The sequence below is a fragment of the Onychomys torridus genome, chromosome 3 (assembly GCF_903995425.1).
Source record: "Onychomys torridus chromosome 3, mOncTor1.1, whole genome shotgun sequence".
NCBI lineage: Eukaryota > Metazoa > Chordata > Mammalia > Rodentia > Cricetidae > Onychomys > Onychomys torridus.
Window position 1 is genome coordinate 64513424 of NC_050445.1, and position 20457 is coordinate 64533880.

The following is a 20457-nucleotide window of genomic DNA, read 5'->3' on the forward strand; positions in this document are numbered from 1 at the left end:
ATGTAGATCAACAAGGGACAGACAAGGTAATACTTTGCCTCAGTCTTCAGGAAACTCCCAGAGGGGCCTCAGGCAGGCCCCTACAGTGAATCCAGTTCAGACCTTTCCTGCAATCGTAGAGGAGACCCCTACTCAGAGCAGTTAAATAACCAAATGCCTATTGGAATAAACCACGCTACTCAGAGTAATGGAACAACTGAGACAGAGAGAACGAAAATTCAGGAGAAACCATAAAGAAAAATTTTTGGCAAACTTCTATAAATGAACAAAGACCAAAATTAACAATGAAAATAAATGGTGTTTTGTTGTCTGGTCTGGTAAACACAGGTGCTGATGTTACCATAATTGCACCAGAATTTTGGCATCCATCTTGGCCTCTTCAGGAGGTAAATGTTCAACTATTAGGAACTGGAACATTATCTCAAGTGAAACAGAGTGCAAGATGGCTCGAATGTATAGGCCCAGAAGGACAGAGAGGCAGATTAAAACCATATGTGGCTAACATAGCCATGACCTGTGGGGTCGAGACCTGTTACAACAATGGAATACTCAGATTAACATCCCTCCAACCTCAGAAATAAATAAACTAGCACATGTTTCTGAGAGAAATATTAGAAGGTATTATTCTAATGAGTGGTCACCAGCCATCCATATTATACAAGAACAGGGCAGAAAAACTGATGATCTTCCAAAGGCACCAACAGCTCTACCTTTAAAATGGTGAACAGACAAGCCTGTATGGGTTCATCAATGGCCTTTAACAACAGAGAAACTCCAGGCTTTAGAAGAGCTGGTAGAAGAACAGTTAAATGCTCAGCATATTGAAGAATCTACTAGCCCATGGAATTCTCCTGTATTTGTTATTAAAAAGAAATCTGGTAAATGGAGAATGGTAACGGACCTTAGAGCAATTAACAAAGTAATTCAGCCAATGGGCTCTCTACAAACTGGAATTCCTTTGCCTACTGTGTTACCTAAAGGATGGCCTCTCATAGTTATCGATTTCAAAGACTGTTTCTTTTCAATACCCCTACAAGAAAAAGACAGAGAAAGATTTGCTTTCACGATGCCTACTTACAATAATTCTCAACCGGTTAGAAGATTTCAATGGAGAGTCCTCCCACAAGGAATGTTGAATAGTCCAACCCTGTGCCAATATTTTGTACAACAGCCCTTGGAAGTGATACATAAAAAATTTCCTAAATCTATAATTTATCATTATATGGATGATATTTTGCTAGCTGACTCAAATGCAGATAATTTAGAAAGAATGTTTGAAGAAGTAAAGAAAATATTGCCTGGCTGGGGATTACAAATTGATCCTGAAAAGATACAAAGAGGAGATTCTATTAATTATTTAGGATATAAAATAGAGCTACAAAAAATTAGACCTCAAAAGGTACAAATTAGGAGAGATCGCCTACAGACTCTTAATGACTTTCAAAGATTATTTGGAGACATTTCTCATCTACGAACTATTGTTGGGGTAAAAAATGATGAACTGAATAATTTGTTCAAAACCTTAGAAGGTGACAAGGACTTAAACAGTCCAAGAGAATTATCACCTGAAGCTGAGAAAGAATTGGCCTTGGTAGAAAAAAAAGTACATGAAGGACATGTAGATCGTATTGATCCAAAGCTGGATTGCATTTTGGTTATTTTACCTTCTAGGCATTCTCCTACAGGAATATTAATGCAGAGAGAAGATATTATATTGGAATGGATATTTTTACCAAATAAACCAAATAAAAAGTTAAAAACTTATGGGGAAAAAATCCCTGACTTAATTTTGAAAGGAAAATTGAGACTTCGTCAATTAGCAGGAATAGACCCAGCAGAAATTGTTATACCTTTAACTAAAGAGGACATTGAAAAATTATGGACAGAAAGTGAACCTTGGCAAAGAGCTTGCAGTAATTTTTTGGGAGAAATTAACAGCAAATATCCTAAAAGCAATAGAATTGATCTTATAAAGAGAGCTGATTGGATCTTTCCTTGAATTGTACGTGACAAACCCATATCTGGAGTTCGGACACTTTATACAGATGCCAACAAACAAGGAAAGGCAGGTTACAAATCAGAAAATTTAAGTAAAGTGGTTCAAAGTCTTTATAATTCAATTCAAAAATCAGAATTGTATGCTATTCTGTTGGTATTAATGGATTTTTCAGAACCTCTCAACATAGTTACTGACTCTCAGTATGCTGAAAGAGTGGTATTACATATTGAGACTGCAGAATTTATCCCTGATGCTTCAGAATTAACTTCACTATTTATTCAATTACAAGATACAATCAGGGAAAGGAGTCATCCTTTATATATAACTACATCCGATCCCATACTGGTCTGCCAGGCTCTCTAGCACAAGGTAATGATGAGATTGATAAATTATTAATAGGAAATGTGCTGGAGGCCTCAGAATTTCATAAGAAACATCATGTCAATAGTAAAGGTTTAAAAAAGGATTTTTCCATAACCTAGCAACAAGCCAAGGAAATTGTAAAGAAATGTCCTACTTGTTCCTTCTACAATCAGACACCATTACCAGCAGGATGTAACCCAAAGGGTACTCAGAGGAATGAAATCTGGCAGATGGGTGTGTTTCACTTTGCAGAATTTGGAATAATGAAATATATACACCATACTATCGATACTTATTCAGGATTTCAATGGGCAACTGCTTTGAGTTCTGAAAAAGCTGAATCTGTAATCACTCATTTGCTAGAAGTTATGGCCATCATGGGTATACCTGCACAAATTAAAACTGACAATGCTCCAGCATATGTCTCTATTAAAATGAAACAGTTTTTTGCTTATTATGATATAAAGCACATTACAGGTATACCACATAATCCTACAGGCCAAGCAGTTATAGAAAGATCCAACAGAACTCTAAAGGACATGATAAATAAACAGAAAGGAGTAACAAAAAACCCCAGAAGTAGACTGCACAATGCTCTATTAACTTTGAATTTTCTCAATGCTAATGAGAAAGGAACAACAGCTGCAGAGAGACATGGGTTAATAGAAAAAACTACAGAATTAAATCAGCCTATATACTTCAAGGATGTGCTGACCTCAGAATGGAAACCAGGGTATGTGTTACGTTGGGGACGAGGTTTTGCTTTTGTTTCTGCAGGAGGGGATAAGCTGTGGGTACCATCAAAAGTGATAAAGGTTCGATTTGAACAAGAGAGACCTCTTAATTAGAGGAGGTGATAGTTCATCAACCAACATGACTATCCAGTTTAAACTCACTTATACCATTAATACATGCCTTTTCATATAATCAGATGTAACTTGCCAAAAGGGAACCTCCCCAAAATTAGTCTTGGGGAAGGGTTTTTGTTTTTGTCTTTTAGGAGAATGAAGGCTAAGGAATCTGAAGAACACTGGACAAATGAGACAACTGAAGAAAAAGGACAAATCATCTGTCCCAGGAAAAAGAGTAAAATGGCCTATTGGTATATCATCTACAAAATTTCATAAATCTTCCCAAATGTTTGTTTCTGCTCTTCTCTAAAAAATTAATACTATTGGTCTTCTTGTAGTCCCAGTTCAATTAAAGTTTAAAGCTGACTTTGGAGTTGGAGAATGGCTCTCTACTCGTTTAAACTCAAGCATGTTGTTAAAAGGAAAATGAAAACTCCCTGTATCATACCAGAAGAAAGAGCCATCTTCTGACATGGGACAGGAGAAAGACCAAATTAATTAAGGGACTATTCTATTACTAATCTCAATTCTTTGATTCTATTCTGATTCTTTTAACTTTTCTTAAAGTATGAATTTTATATCAAAATTTACAAGATATATATATTTAAACTTTGTTAAGGTAATAATGGTCATATAGAGTACTAATTAATTCTAGAGAAAAGGCTTCAATTAGCTGCCTATACATGTCTTTGTGTTCGAGTCTCTTTTCAGTTTTCTGCAGGAAATCACGGCCAGGCCTAACATCAACTGAAATCTCCAGGAAGAAGATGGGGCCCCACAACGACAATTCCACGTGGAAAATAATATCACTAAGCTGACAAACATCATCTACAGATCAGCTTTGGACTACAAAGTGCTTAGAGCAATTCTGAGATGGCTAGCTGAGATGATCCAGTTTCAAAGACTGCTTGAATAAGGACTTGAGATAAACCCTGAACTTTGGCATTATGGATAACAAAGAATATAGTTATCTTTCCTAGAATTTGTCAATTAACCCCAATTTTTTCTTTTCAGAATAAAGATAACTTCGCCCATACCCAGCAAGAAGCAATTTTTAGAATACGACGCCCACATTCCCAAAGGGGTGGTGTGGGGTGGGAGGTTTTTTGGTCTTTTTATGGGTATTGGGTCTGGGATAGTTTTCATTGTTTAGGAGGGTTGGTTACAAGTTGTTGTTAAGGGTTAGGAAAAGGGCTAGGCAAAAGGTGCTTGTTAAAAAAAAAAAGAAAAGAAAAATGAAAAAGATAATTACTAGTTTTAAATACTTTACATTCGATTGGATTGTTTTATATTGTATACAAATTATTATTGAGATTGAGATTGTTAGAATATACCATACACATATTTCTAATCTTGCTTGAGATATTGTATTTATACCATTCATTTAACAATGTAATGCAATTTGCTAATCCTTGAATGTTAGTATTACCAACTATTAGGATATATAGAAATGAAAATTAGTGGTTAGACATTACAATTGAACTTGTAGTCATATTAGGTGTGTTTTCAAGATCAAACAGATATATTTTAGACAGACAGGTCATCTTCAAACCCTTCAGAGATCTACAGAATATGGCATTTAAAATGTTTTAATAACTTAGGAATTTTTCTTTTTTGCTATGACTCTGAGACATGTCGGCTCCTGGCAGTACCAATCTACTTCAGAGAAAATATGGGCATTGAAGAAACTGCATATGGAGTTAACTTTCATTGTGGCAAAAGTTAGCCACTGGACAACAAAGTATCCTCTAATCAACTCCTGAAAAACAGTACAGACAGGACATGAAACCAAGGACTACCAATTCTTGCCAAAACAAGTGTGGTTGTGGCTTTAACAAAAGGCATCTTCTTAAGCCAGGACAATATGGCACCATCCCTGAAGTGAGTGGCCTTTGCAATCTGTAAAAGGTACCGTGCCCTTTTCTTCGAAGGCAGCTGAACAGGGAGTGGGCCAATGGCTTCTGATGTGCAATGGAACAGCAGATGAAACAGTTATTCTTAAAGAATAATTAAGCTCACCCCTCTCAATAGTAGACTGGCGTTTAATAGAGGGATGTGGAGAAGAACAGGATGCCGAGATGAAGCCACATATACACAGCCAAGAAAAATGGACAGCTGAATTGAAACATCAATAATTTCCAGAATTTAAAATCCTGAATCATGACATGACACTAATAGAATTCAGGTGTTTCTGGTACATGGACTGCTCTCACCAAATTGAGGTCAAACTGTTGACCTTGTATACATCCTAGTTCACAAAAGAGTACACTAAGCTTATAGGCTGAAGATGATGCCCCAACACTACGGAGAAACCTCAGGTCACTGTCCAGGCAGCTGGCTGTTTCTGTCAACTCACATTTTTTTTGGAAGCTGCTTGCATGCACTTCCAGTTTTTATTTTTTATTAGGTAGTATTATTTCCTTCTTGGGTCTCTGAGGGAGTTGAAGATCAGTTAGTTAGTTATAATTATCATTGTTAAGGATTTCAGAAGAACTCACTAAGAGCTATAAGTGTATAAATTTGAAAGATGTTATAAGACAGTTCCGTTAGCAATATAAGTTAGGATAGAAGGTACATTTTGGACTTAACAAAATAGGATAGATAATGGAATTATTTTCTCTGAATTTGTCAAATGCAAATGGACTAGACATTGTTTAGGTATTTATTGTTTGTATATATGGTATATATAGTTATTGTACTTTTGTATATAGCTATTCTTATATTAGTTATAACTTTTTCTTTTTTTCTTTTTATTAAAATGGAAAAGGGGAAATATAGTGATATTTTATTTGTATAGAAATGTGATTTTATTTATATGTTAATAAAGTTGCCTTGAGGCCAGAGCAAGCCAGAGCAGAAACTGGGTGGTAGTGGTGCACGCCTTTAATCCCAGCACTTGGGAGGCAGAGCTAGGTAGATCTCTGTGTGTTCAAGGACACAGCCAGCATGGCAGACACAGGCCTTTAATCTCAATAGCAACCACAGAAGACCTGGAGGTCTGTATAAACAGGTACAGCAGTAATGAAGAGGTCATGCGGCTGGGTTTACAACCAATGAGAAAACAGAACAAAAAATCTATAAAAAAGATAGGACACACAGAGGTAGCTCTCTTGTGGAGAGGAAGGACAGCAGAAGCAGTGAAGGGTAAGGTTTTCCGCTCTTGCTCTGACCTCGTGGTTTTTAACTCTGCAATCGGTTCTGTGTTTCTTATTTAACAAGCCGGTTACATCTACATATACAAATACAAAATATCCAGGAATCTGCTCTGCTGGAGGTATCATTACCTGATTTCAAGTTATAGGTATTTATTTATTCAATAACTGAAATGCTAAAGAACAGACAAAGACAGATATCCTGGTATACACCTGTAATTATAACCCTCACAGGGCTGAAGCAGGAAGAGTGTCAGTTCAGGATAGCCTGGGCTACACAGAGAGACTTTACCTCAATAAAGACACAAACTTTAAAAGCCAAGCATCAACAAGACATTTGAGAACTGAAAAACAGGATACCTTCAGGTAAGCCTGACTAGTAAGTGAACTAGCACAGCAGGGTTATCAACAGAGGAAGATTCAGTAGAAAAGATCTACAAACTGAAGCAGGAACTGTAAGTAAAATGAGTGAGCAGAAAGGATCTTAACGTTAGGTATAGAGATGACAGATAGATGAGAGAGACAAACAGACAGACACAGTAAGTGAGCATGCGCCAGAAAATGGCTCCATTGGTAAAATGTTTGCTACACTAGCACGGAGAACTGAGTTTGTATTCCCAGCACCCATGTAAATAAGCAGATGGACACCTGTATTTTAGTGTTAGGGAAATGGAAATAGGGGGCAATCTTCCAGAATCGATAAGTTTTGACTCAGTAAAAGACCCTGTCTCAATAATACAGTGAAGAACAATTTGGGGAAGACAATCAATGTCAACCTCCAGGTTACACACACATACACACAGGAAGGGAGGGAGGGAGGGAGGGAGAGAGGGAACAAAAGATCTGGTGTTCATGGAGTAGAGAGGAAGAAGGAGCTGAAGCACTGTTTGGACAGGCAATAGCTTGTAATTCCTCAAAATGATTGCATCTATGCGTAAAACCACAGGGGAAAAAGTGAGTCTAACTAGGAAATAAAACTGTAAAATTTTACAATTTAACAATGAAAAGACTAATAATCTAGTTAAAAATGGGCAAGAGCTTTAAAGACACTTCTGCAGAGAAGATATACAAAAAGCCAATAAGCACATAGGAAGCTGGCAGTATCTTCATTCATTAAGGAAATTCAAAAGGAAACCACAAGATACCACTTACCTCTTCCAGGACAGTTACAAACAAAAAGACAGAAATACTGTGGGGTAATCATTCTGTACACTGTGGATATATATTACTCTCATTGGTTAATGAAGAACTGACTGGCTGGTAGCCAGGCAGGAAGCACAGGTCCTGAGATGCTGAATGACCTGTCCACTATCTGAGAGCTGGCACGTACCGGAGGTGGGACAAAAGCCTGAGCCTCCTCTCTCCCAGTCTAGTTCTAACAACACAGTGCAGCTTCATCAGTGAGAAGCAGGCTCTGAACATGTGTCTACAGTCCTGAAACTTGCTGAGTATTTAGGAAATAGTAATTAACTCCTTTTGGATTCTCTAATTTCCCCAAGATAAACTTCAATGGGGAATTTCCACCATGATCAAAGTCTAAAGTCAAAATGTCTACATATGGTTACCGGGGAGGGCAGACACCCTCTGATAGTCACAACAGTACAATGCAGAATGGACACCACTCCCCAGATCAGCATTTGACAGGGCCCATACTTCCAAACACTAGGAACAGCAGAAGTTTTCCAGTTATTATGCTAGGTATAAGGCACTCTGGGAAGGCAGACAACTGGCAGAGAAATCTAGGCAGTTGGCTCCTTTAAGGCCCTTTCTCCCATGGTTTTTATCAAAAAGCCTTCTCTCTTTAACATAAATATACTTAACAACCAATCTTTTGACACCCAATAATCTCACTATTAACATGATACTAATCTCTATACAAAAGTATTGACAACAAACAAGGAGAGAAAGAATAATTTCAAACAATGATGCTCCAAATAAGAATAACAAATTCAAAATTTGGTTGTAAAAATGAAAAGTAATTTATAACTAATTTAATGGTAAAATATGTAAGAATACAACCTGGGAGCTGGCTTACATCAAGAAAGATCTAGGGGTTGAGATGGGTCAGTGGGTAAGAGCACTTGCTGCCAGGCCCGAGAAGGCACATCCAAGCCCTAGTACTCACACACACACTGGAAGAGGAGACTGGAAGCCCTCCTGTAAGTTGTCCTCTGACTTCCACACATATGTGTGTTTGCACTCTCTCTCCCACTCTCAATAAAACAAACTTTAAAAATGAGAGCATAATCAGTGCTTTTCCTTTTTCTCTCTATCTGGTGTGGCTTGGGTAAATGATCACAGTGCATGGTAACATTCATTCGCATCTTCTTCCACCCACAGAACACCTAATCACCCTTTCCATCTTTGCAGTGATGGTTAAGCAAAACCATACAGCATATAATCTTAGCTTTGCAGCTAGGGTCTGAGTAGCACATCCGCTACAAGCCTTCTTACTCCTGGAATGCAGATGCGCAGAAGCATTCCACACTGAGTGCTGCCTCTATATTCTCACTTCTTACTCTTGCCCAGTATGTCTAAAGACACAGACCAGTGACTAAAGTCTTTCAGTAACTCTAATATAATGATCAACTTTTACCTCTAAGGCAACCAATTCAATGTTTACTTCAATATGTTTAACTGTGGACTATTCCTTTACACTGTGTGAATATATGTTGCTGTGACTGGTTTAATAAAGAAGCCGACTAGCCAATAGCTGGACAGGATGAGGTTAGGTGAGAGAAACCAGACTAAGGACACTGGGAAGAAGAAGGGCAGAGTCAGAGGAGCTACCAGCCAGATGGAAAGGAAGCAGGACATGCAGGAAAGATAAAAGCCACAAGCCTCAGGAGGGCACACAGATTAATAGAAATGGGTTAATTAAGTTGTAAGAGGGAGTTAGTAATAAACCAATAGCTCATATTGGCTGAGCACTTATAATTAATATTAAGTCTCTGAGTGGTTATTTGGGAAATGGCTGCCAGAACATATCCTACATTCGACCCACTCACAACAAAGAATTTCAGATTTACAATGAATAGTGAATAATTTCTAGTACACACTTGATGAAGTATCCCCAACTATCCTACAAAGAGATACAATAAATTTATTTATTTATTAAAAGTTAAAAATGGCTTTATATCAGTTAATCTTATAAGAGGAAGTCTTAGATAAATATTTTATTGTATTTCTTACCTGTGGTGGTTCTTGAAATAATTGATACTTTGTTTTCTAATGGACTCCTGCAAAACTTCAGACTTGCTACCACAAAATTCTTCTCCAACTTGCATCAACCTAGTTGGTCAGAAAGAGCTATATAAATTTCAGGACCATCCTTATAAAAAACAAAAACAGGGCTGGAGGGATAGCTCAGCCGTTAAAGGCTAGGCTCACAACCAAAAATATAAAAAACAAAAACAGTTCAGGTTCTTTCTTTAACAATTATAACTCACAGAAATTTAAATCTGGGTATTTGAAAAAAAAAATTATAAAGATCCTACAAGCCCAGTCCATCAGTCATGTGTAATTATATCCTCTTCCATGAAGAATTTAGACACAAAACTCACTAATTTATGATTTTTTTATGCTTATGGTTGAATGAATTAAGCCACAGAAGACAGTATCTCACATTACCTGCTGACTATATCCAAAACAAAGATAAAATCATCGTACTTGAATATAGATAAATCAGTTCCAAGCAAGTAGGTTTTTACTTTTAGTTGAACATCCTGTAAGACAAACAAATAAGTAAATTTATTCTGTAGTAACATACTAAAATGAAATAGTGATAGATTCTTAGTTTGATAACATATATCTACATAGACCAACAGCCAAATATCTTTAAGACTAACCTAATAAGAATGGTCTCATGAATGTTTTAAGAAATAGTAATGGCCACAATCTCACTAAAACTTGGCATAGCTATGCTAAATTCTACTTAATGTAAAGGCACACATATATACACACACAATTCTTATGATAAGAAGGATATCATGTGCTGAAGAGATGACTCAGCAGTTAAGCACAAACACTACTCCTGCAGAGAACTCAAGTTCTATTTCCAATGCCCCAACTACTCACAACTGCCCATGACTCTAACTTCAAGGGATCCCGTGTCTTTGATTCTGAAGACACCTACTCTCAAGTGCACATAACCATACAGGCACACATACACATAATTAAGTATTAAATAAAATCCCTCTTCAAAAAATTATATTCTTATAAGAGATGGAATAAAAATCATTATGTATACATGGCTTTGTTTCATTAAAAACCCAAATATAATGCATTTAAAAATGAGTAACTGTAAAATAAGCATCAGGCAACTGAGAGTAATGGGCCAGAATGGATGACTAACCAGTAGAGACCAATTTTCCAAATTCATGAAATTCCAGGCAAAATCACAAGAATTTTTCTTCTAAACAATTATTCTAAAATTCACCTAGCATAGGCAATAATTGTTTTTAAAAGTGAAACTATGTAAGGATGGAATAAAAGTTATGAGGAATGCTGAAAGACTTGTAATACATTAAATATACTACAAACTATTTAAAATAAATGAATGAAATGTTCAGATAAATATGCCAAATAATTCAGTAACAGTAAACAGTAGATATCTAACATATTCAGTGGTTGAGTTTTTTTTTTTAAATCTGCTTTGCAATTATTTAACCATGTCAAAAACACTACGCTAATAACTTTATATATGGGATCAAACCAGCTTTGTCTGGCAGAGGAGCAGAGTCTAGAGGGCTCAAGTATTATTGTCTAAGTGAGCTCTTGTGCCTGCTACATGGCAAACCTAAGTCTTGAATGGAGGTCTATCTTCCTTCAAAGTCACACTTTTATCTCTATGCTTTGTAACAAATGAAGTAGACGGAAGTAGAATTATCCAGAACGTGGTGAAGAAGAAACTGAACTAGTAGAAAGAAAACGTTTACTGTTCAAATATCAAACAAAATACACAGTGGATTAATGACTCCTATATATTTTCAAAAGGTCAAAACTATAGAAACTATAGAATAATTTAATAAAACAAAAACATTTCCTGAGTGTCTATTAAACACTTCAGGTAATATTCTAGGCATTATGGATAGAACACTAATATGTAGTTTAGAGGCAGATATACAAAATTGCCACGTGAGTACTCGGCTGAGCTCTACATGGGCAAGGCTATATGTATAGCATAAGACAAAAAGACACAAATCACAGTATGGCATAAAAATACTATCTGCACTTAAATAAGTAAAAAAGAAAAATAAGATAAGCAACTACTCGTTACCACAAGTCACTGAGAATCTATAAAACCAAATAATGCACAAAAGAAGTAATAATAATACAGAACAGGCTGAATAATGGAGTAGAGGAGGCAGGGGTTGGCAAGGAGTAGAGGAAATAACAACACACTAAAACTTGAAACTGGAGTATGATAGGCAAGAACACAACGGTCACATTTAAAAGGACAATCTTTCTATAAACTGGCCAAATACTTAAGTGGGAATGGTGTACTAAATTTCACATCGAATAGATTTTCATTTACCAGGAATATCATCAGGTTGTCATGTCAGATGAGACTAACTACATAAGATGCCAGGCATTACAAAGGGTGCCACTGACTACCAGAAATTTTACCATGAATATGCTAATTTCAATTAAGTACAATAAAGGTCTGTAAGGAGACTAAATCATAAAAGCTTCATGCCTGGCCCTGCGTGTGTATTTAATGAACATGAGCATATATATTCAAATATAACGCTCAAACAAAAGGAGCCCCAAATCACAATTATTTGTTAAATCCATAATAGTTTAATATTGTCCTAAGAGGCAACATAGAAGTCAAAATAATTGTAACTACAATATAATATATATTTAAATGCTAAAATATAAATTCAAATTGTGTAATCCAATATATGATTGTCATAAACCAGAGCACTAAATTACAAAGATTAAGTGATTCTTAGGAAATTCACAGTTTTAGGATGTTTCCCTAAATGATGTTTTAAAAGAAACCTTGTATTAGATGATTAAACTGAAAAGCAACCTAATTGGGGGCATGGGTAGTTTTTCAAGGCTTCAAAGATTCCAAAGAAATCACACTTTGATCTAGGAAGAACCAAATTTTAAGTAAATTTCAGATTACAACTGAACCAGTCAACTGAAAGAAAATGTAAAAAGATGTCTTCCAGTCTCACATTTAGGTCTACTTAAAATTCATGTGATGCTGTCTGAACCCTCAAGGTGAGAGCAAGAGAAAAGGTGGGCCCTCATAAGGGCTGTAGGTCATGGGGGAGGGGTCCTTGTGACTAGGACTTTGAGTGATGCCCAAGGGACAGGCTTTCCAGTCCCACCAAGTGCAGACACAAAAAAAGGCACCATCTGTGAAATAGGAAATAAAACTTCACCCAACACAAACAATAAGAACTCTGACCTTATAATAAGAAACAATTCCTATTCTTTTGAAGCAGTCCAGTCTAGGGTATCTTATCATATATAGTAGTACAAATGGCGTACACTGACAGCAGCCCAAATTTAAAAACAAAACAGAAAAAAAAAAAAAAAAAAAAACTATAGAGCTTTCCTCAAAGAAGCTCAGTAAGGAAATAAAATTTATTCTTCCCTATATTCTGACCCGAATGTCACCTACTTACTTATTTCTTTCCTAAAATTAAGCCAAAAAGGAAATCAAGAAAACTAAATAAAATAAAAATAAACAGGACAGCTCAATAAAAAGGCACAATTTTTTTAGAAAAGCACAGATTCCTTAGTCATGCAACACATGAATATTTCTAATGGAAATTTTCAAACTAAGAGACTTTTTTCTATTGCTCTTGGTAGTTAATATAATTATCAAGTAATTACAGAAATTAAGTTAAATGATAGCCTTGTTCCAAAGACGAGTGAACATATGATTAAGCCTGCAGAGAGTACAAACACACAAAGTTTAGAAAAAGAATTTCTACAGCAACTATAACATGAGTGTTTTGGAGCACAGCTTGAGCACAGCTTCTGTGAAAATCAACACGAAAATAAACCAAACCTGCCATATTCGCGTAAGACCATGCTCTAGCTTCTTTTTCACATAGCCACGGTCAAAGTTGGTCTCCTCAGCACTCATCACATGACTTCCTTCTGGAAACAAAAAAATGGCATTCAATCTATTTCTTCCCTAAATTTTTTTTATGAGCCAACCTAAGATAAAATACAATTTTTTTTTTCAGGGCAGGAGATGTGGCTCAACAGTTAAGATCACTGGCTGCTCTTCCAGGGGGTTAGATTCCTAGCAAACACATGGCTCTCACAACCTTCTGTAACTTGGTCCTAGGGGAAGCCCACACCCTCTTCTGGTGTCTGCAGGCACCAGGCATGGGGTACAGCCACACATACACATAAAATAAAAAAGAAACTATGCTCAATATATGTGCATTCAAAATAATAGTAAAATGAGGCATTGTGATTAAATCCTTTTGATACATAGATAACTTAGAGAAATGCTAAATATACCCAAGACTATGCACTACACGTGTGAATGGGTCTAGAGGTCCAATGAAGGCAGTGTAGCCCCAGAGACACACACCACCTACTTCATGACCATGTGACAGGCTTGATGTCAGAGCACTAGAAAATCAACTGATTCAACTGTCAGGTAATGTGTATGCCAACAAGAAGAGACACAGAAGGAGGTAAATCTACATGTCTTTATTTTCCATAATTTATATTATGTTTTTATAATGAACTATAATATTAATAATTCCAGATGAACAATTTAGCAATATTCAGTCCAACAAGAAAGATCAATATTGTTCCTCAAAATAAGTTTCCCTTCTGAAAACACAAACACACATCTGTATTAAAGAGACTGTAGCTTTAATGTACAGCAGAACAACAATCTATTATCTTCTCCCAGGTTGGCAAGGTGTCCAGTGGTAACTAGGAAAAGACCATCCTTGCCAGTCAACAGACATGCTTGGTCTACCTTAGCACTTGCTGCTAGAGCCTGACTGCATACATGCTCTAGCTGTAGTGAACCAGCAGCTTAGCAGTACATCTAAACGACATCTTTATAGGTTTCTTTAGGACATAAAGTGTTAGAATGGCAATCAGTACCACTACAGAGCTACAGAAAGGGAACTCTAGAGGCCTTCGGCTTTACAAAGGGACTGGGAATAATTTCCTATCTCTGGTTCTTACCATTGTATTCTTGCATGTCTGCATGTAACTATTCAGAGTCCTAGATATTGCTAGTGGACTGCTGAATTAGTCAAAAAACCCAAATTCTCTTAAGATGTAGATTAGAAGAGGGAATTTCAGCAAAAAAGTCTAAATATGCAAGGCCCAAATCTGGTGTGACTCAGTATTCCATCACCATAAAGGTCATATCTTGTTCTCTATATTTTTTGTTTTAACATTTGTATTGAGTCTGTAAATATGCATATCTAGGAGTTCTTCTATCTAATGTGTATGCTAATTCTACCTGAAACCTGTCCTTAGGTTTAGCTTTAAATAATGTATTAGAACTGTAGCATGAATCTTAAAGGTACTTGCTAGTTCCTCAGGTGATCCTGTTTCCTCAGGCTGGAAGCTTCTGAGTCCTCCTCCACATGAATCTCAGCTGAACTGTGTTGCTCCAAAGCCTGAACGCTTAATCAACCAAATGCTTAACTAACTACATGCTTTACTCCTTTGGTTCCTGGTCCTCACACTTTATATACCTTTCTCTTTCTGCCCCCACTCCCTGGGACTAAAGGTTGGGTTTCTGGGATTAAAGATGTGGGTCACCATGCTTAGCTGTTTCTAAAGTGGCCTTGAACTCAGAGATCCAGCTAACTCTGCTTCCCAAGTGCTGGGATTAAAGGCATGCACCACCACCGACCAACTTCTGCTATGGCTTACTCTTCCCATTTTCTAGCCACCATTTTTGGCTTTGTTCTAGTGGCTGTCTGTTCTCTGACCCCAGATATGTTTATTTTGGGGAACACACAATATTTCAGGGAACACAATACCTACCACATTAGAACCATACCTAGAAAAATGTCAGAGTAACAAAGCAGAATAAGTGTCATGAACGCCTGGCTCAGTGAGCCTAGGAATTCCAGCTTTGACTGACCCCGGCCCAGCACATGCTCAGGCACTCTACCACTGAGCTGCACTCCCGGTCCACTGCTTTGTCATTCTGGCTTGCCTCAATGCTCTCCTCTTTCTCCTTCCTCCCTTTACCCTCTCCTACAAAATTTCTAGTCCCTGAAACAATTTTCCCCTCTTAATTTTTACTGCCTATATGTATGATTAGACGTATCTTCAAAACATGGCTTCAAAATTCTGTTTAGTCAAACAGATTTGGGTATTTCCTGTTTCACCAAATCACAGAAACCAGGTACCCCAGAGACTGGAAGTTATCAAAAGTAAGTTCAGACAAAAAAAAAGTGCATTAAAATGCATGACACAGCATGATTTATGCTGTATTAAACGGATGCTAGTAGAATTATTTGTTTTAAAAGTAATTGTGTGTAGGTGAATGTGCATGAGTGTGCAGGTGCACATGTGTGCATGTGCTTGTGGAAGCCACCCGTTGTTGTGTTGTGCTTCCATAGGCTCCTATACTTGAATGCTTAGTTACCAGGGAGTGGAACTCTTTGAAAGGATTAGAGGGATTGGGGGGGGGGGGGGGGCCTTGGTGGAGGAAATATGTCACTGGGGCAGGCTTTGAAGTTCCAAAACTCAATGTCAGGCCTAGGATCTCTTGGATCAGGATGTAGCTCTCAGCTGGTGCTCCAGAACCTTCTTGCTTACCATCATGCTCCCTACCATGATGCTAATAACCTCTGAAAGTGTTAAGCAAGTCCCCAATTAAATGCTTTCTTCAATAAGAGTTGCTTTGGTCATGGTGTCTCTTCACAGCAATAGAAAAATGACTAATGCAGAAGCTGCTGTGACATGCCTGACCATGCTGCTTGCTGGCAGAATGTGGACTTTGGGATTTTAGATTAGGTAAGCAGTTGAATTCATGGGCCAGTAGAAGCATGGAAGACAATGGTGCTGAGAGTTATGTAAATTATGATGCCCAGGCTCAAAAAGTTTCATAGGGTAAGAATATTGGTAAGTAGCCTTCAGACCATTCTTATTATATTTTGGCAAAGAACGTGGCTGCTTTTTGGCCCTGTCCTAATAATTTGCTTGAGGCTAAATTGAAGAGTTTTTGATTGATGACGTTGACAGAGATTTCATAACAGCCTAGTAGTATTGACTATTTCATATGGTTATTAGTGATTGCTCTTATGCAGATTTATAATAAAAAGAAGCAAGCAGGGCAAGAAAAATACAGAATGTGTGAAGAAAAGGAACACCAGGGAATATTTTGTTGGAGCCAAATCCAGTGCTCAAAGACAAAAAGATAAAGAAAAGTCTGATGATAATGGAATAAAGGGAGCAGTGAACTCAGGGCAAGACCTCAAATGGCTAAGCTTCCAACTTGTGAAAAAGAATTAAAGGAAAGCTTAGCCAGAGAAGGAAACCATCAACAACAGAAAGCAGATGTAGATGTAATTGAACATGGAGGCTAGTTCCATGTCCAGTCCTAGCAAGCAGCAGAACCTGTCAGCTTTGGCCACATGGTTCTGGATTTAGACACGAGGATACAAGAAAGGGATTGTGAGCTCTTTCTCTTTGGTTAAGCAAAGCCTCTGGGGCCAGGTATGTGTCAGGGGTGTCCCTGCATAGAGGCCTGGAGAGGCCATTGTGTGAAACTATGAAGGTGAAGCCTGGATTGCCTTGGAGACCTGCTGAGGGCTGTGGCAGTAAAAAGCAGGTGATACCCACCAGACATATAATTCCCTGATGGGGAGCCCAACCTGGCAAAGCCGTGGGGTCACTGGCTGTGAAAACCGGTTGTTTTCTGTCTGTATGTTCTCAGGTGCCACTGCTATGCCTCCCTATAAGAACAGCAGTGGGGTGCTTTCCACAGCCCTTTAGTAGTGTGGTTTACATCTCTGGGCACATATTTAGCTGTGGATTTCTGTTTAAGCTGTATAATTCTGATGAACAAAACTACTACCAGAATATTCTTCTTTACGGACACAGGAAAGCAACAGCATTCTCAGTCTCAAAGACAGCCTTTTACACACTTTGCAAAGACCTTAGAACTAGTAGTCCAAAAGAGACTAAGCTGCCCCTACAAGAATGTTCACAAAGACTAATTCCCAGGTGTTGTTTATTGCTAAATCAAGGCCAGGCTGTTTATATCAAGACACAGTCCTTGCAGCTCCCTTTCTGAACGTACCCCAACAGCTCAAGGTTCAGGGACCCCTCATCAACTTAGAGCTACATTAATGGGTCAATGTGACATTGCTAGCCTAAGGGAAACCATGTGACTTATCTTGGGTTTTGAGAATGGGTAGGGCCCTGAAAATATAACTTATAATAGTCCAGAGTTTGGCTGTGAAGGAAGAGCAGCCACAATGTGAAGAGAGATGGCTGTGCAGAGCTATGTGAGAGCTGCTGCAGAATGTGAGTGATAGAGGGTGTGTGTGTGTGTGTGTGTGTGTGTGTGTGTGTGTGTGTGTGTGTGTGTGTGTGTGTGAGAGAGAGAGAGAGAGAGAGAGAGAGATGAAGAAGCATGATAGAAGTGTGAGGGAATGAATGGGTGAAAGCATGAGTGAGTAAAGAGTGAGTGAATAATCTAACAGAAGTATGTGTGTGAGTGTGAGAGAGAGAGCTGTGTGAAAGAGCCGCTGCTACATAGAGGAGCTGTGCCTAGCAACTGTGTAAGTGCTGAATGCTGAGAGAGCTGTGTAAAGGAGATGTTTAGCTGTGGCCATGTGGAGATTTGTAACTGTGTGGAGAGACAAGGAAGATAAAGCTGCATAGAATAGCGATATAGAAGAGAAATGTATGTAAAAGATGTGTAGACCTGTGACAACAGATGTAACTGTGTATTGAGATGTATGGCCGTATAGACATAAAGAAAGACATAAAGCTGTATGTATAGAATGTAGCAATGTGGAGATACATAGCTGTATGGAGACAAAAGAGTCAGAGACCTTTCTTAAGAGAGAAAGTTAACATCAGAAAGCATGCATGTTTTCTTATTTTACCAGTCAGATAGCAACTTATTTCCAAATACCCTCAGATAGAAAAAGTCTTGCCCTCTCTGCCTTCATGAATTTTCTTGCATTACCATGGAGGTGGCCTTGGAGGAGGCTCCCCGATAGCGACCCCAAAATGTTGGAGATGCCAGAGTCCTGGGATATCTAGCAAGAACACCTGAAGACTGGGTATGAAGCCAGCCCGAGAGAGAGAAGTGTGCTGCAGTCAACAAAGCTGAAAGGAGCTGGAGATCTGAAGAACACTTCCATATCAGACAAGAAGATGCAAATTTTTTTAGTCTGCCCTGCTGATTTTGAATCTTGCTTTTGCTCCCTTTCTCCCTTTTAGAATGGAAATGTATATTCTGTGTCATTGTATGTTGGAAGTACATAATCTTTTTTATTTTTATTTTATTTTATTTTTGTTTTTTTCAAGACAGGGTTTCCCTGTGTAGTTTTGGTGCCTGTCCTGGGTCTCACTCTGTAGACCAGGCTGGCTTTGAACTCACAGAGAGCCACCTGGCTCTGCCTCCCGAGTGCTGGGATTAAAGGCGAGTGCCACCACCGCCCAGCTTGTTTTTTTTTTTGTTGTTGTTGTTGTTGTTGTTTTTGGCTTTTTGTTTTGTTTTTTTACAGGGGCTTAAAATTAAGAGAATGCTATGAATCCCAGAAGAGACTCTGAACTTTGGACTTTTAAACAATGTTGAGACTGTGATAGACTATGGGGACTATTTTGAAGTTGGACTAAATGTATTTCAGCATTATGATATAGCTACAAGTCTACAGGAGCCAGGGGTGGAAGATGGTGGTTTGTACCAGAATGTACTTTATAGGCTCATATATTTGAATGCCTAGTCACTAGAGAGTGGCTCTATTTGAGAAGGATTAGGAGGTGTGACCTTATTGGAGGAAGTGTGTCCCTGAGGGTAGGCTTTGAAGTCCCACCATGCCAGGCCTAGGTGCTCGTTCGTTCTCATGTTCTCTCTCTCTCTCTCTCTCTCTCTCTCTCTCTCTCTCTCTCTCTCTCTCTCTCTCTCTCGGTGCTTTCTGCCTATAGATCAAGATCTAGCTCTCACCTACTGTTCTAGCACCTGCCTACATGCCACTATGCTCCCCATCATGATAATAGACTAAATTTCTGCAAATGTAAGCAAGCCCCTAATTAAATGTTTTCCTTTGTAGCAGTCGCCTTGCTCACGGCATCTCTTCACAGCAATGGAACAGTGACTAAGACACCTGGTATTTTCCTCAGTTGTTTCCCACTTTATTTTTTTGAGACAGGGTCTCTCCCTGAACCTGTAATTTGCTGACTTGGCTAAGTTGACTGACCAATAACTACAGCTATAATCCAGGAACTATAGCTACCCACTCGGCTTTTTACAGTTACAGGGTACCCAAACTCAGGTCCTCATGCTTGGGGGGCAAGTCCTTTACTGACTGAGACATCTCACAAGCCTCTAATTATTTGAAATATTTAATTTTGGCTACTGCTCGAAGAGGATCACTTAACACATAAATTTAAAAAGAATGCCTAGTAAAATTAGAAGTCCCTACTTTCTTTCTTTCTTAGCACTGTATACCATAACTACCTAAAAGTTTATTTTCCTTACAAAAATGAATGCTTTAAAGGTTTTTGTTTTTTGTGGGTTTTGTTTGTTTGTTTGTTTTTGTTTTTAAATTTCAGGTGAAGGTGCATTGGTGTTTTGCCTCCATATACATCTGTGTGAGGGTGCTGGATCCCCTGGAGCTGGAGTTACAGACAGTTGGGAGCTGACATGTGGTTACTCAGAATTGAACCGGGGTCCCTGGAAGAGCAGTATATGTTCTTAACTGCTGAGCCATCTCTCCAGCCCTGTTTTAAATTTCTTATGACACTGTCTTCCTGTATTTTCAAAAAGGAAAATATCAATATAATTATTAATTCTTAGAACCTAGCCTTATTTTCACAACTTGCAAATTAGAGTAATAATGACTATTTAGTATTGCTTTCCTAGTAAATCCAAAAGGACCAATGTCTT

At 38.1% G+C, this 20457-nt stretch overlaps 1 protein-coding gene across 1 annotated transcript in view; it reads right to left on the minus strand.

The window, feature by feature from the left end:
* Nucleotides 1-20457, minus strand: part of Vps50 (VPS50 subunit of EARP/GARPII complex) — a 116357-nt gene that overhangs the window by 44924 nt on the left and 50976 nt on the right. Inside the window, exons 14-16 of the mRNA XM_036180518.1 lie at nt 13399-13490; nt 9996-10090; nt 9558-9656 (exon numbers count right to left, since the gene is read on the minus strand). Of these exons, the coding sequence (XP_036036411.1) occupies nt 9558-9656; nt 9996-10090; nt 13399-13490 (286 nt within the window). The remainder of the gene's footprint in view (nt 1-9557; nt 9657-9995; nt 10091-13398; nt 13491-20457) is intronic.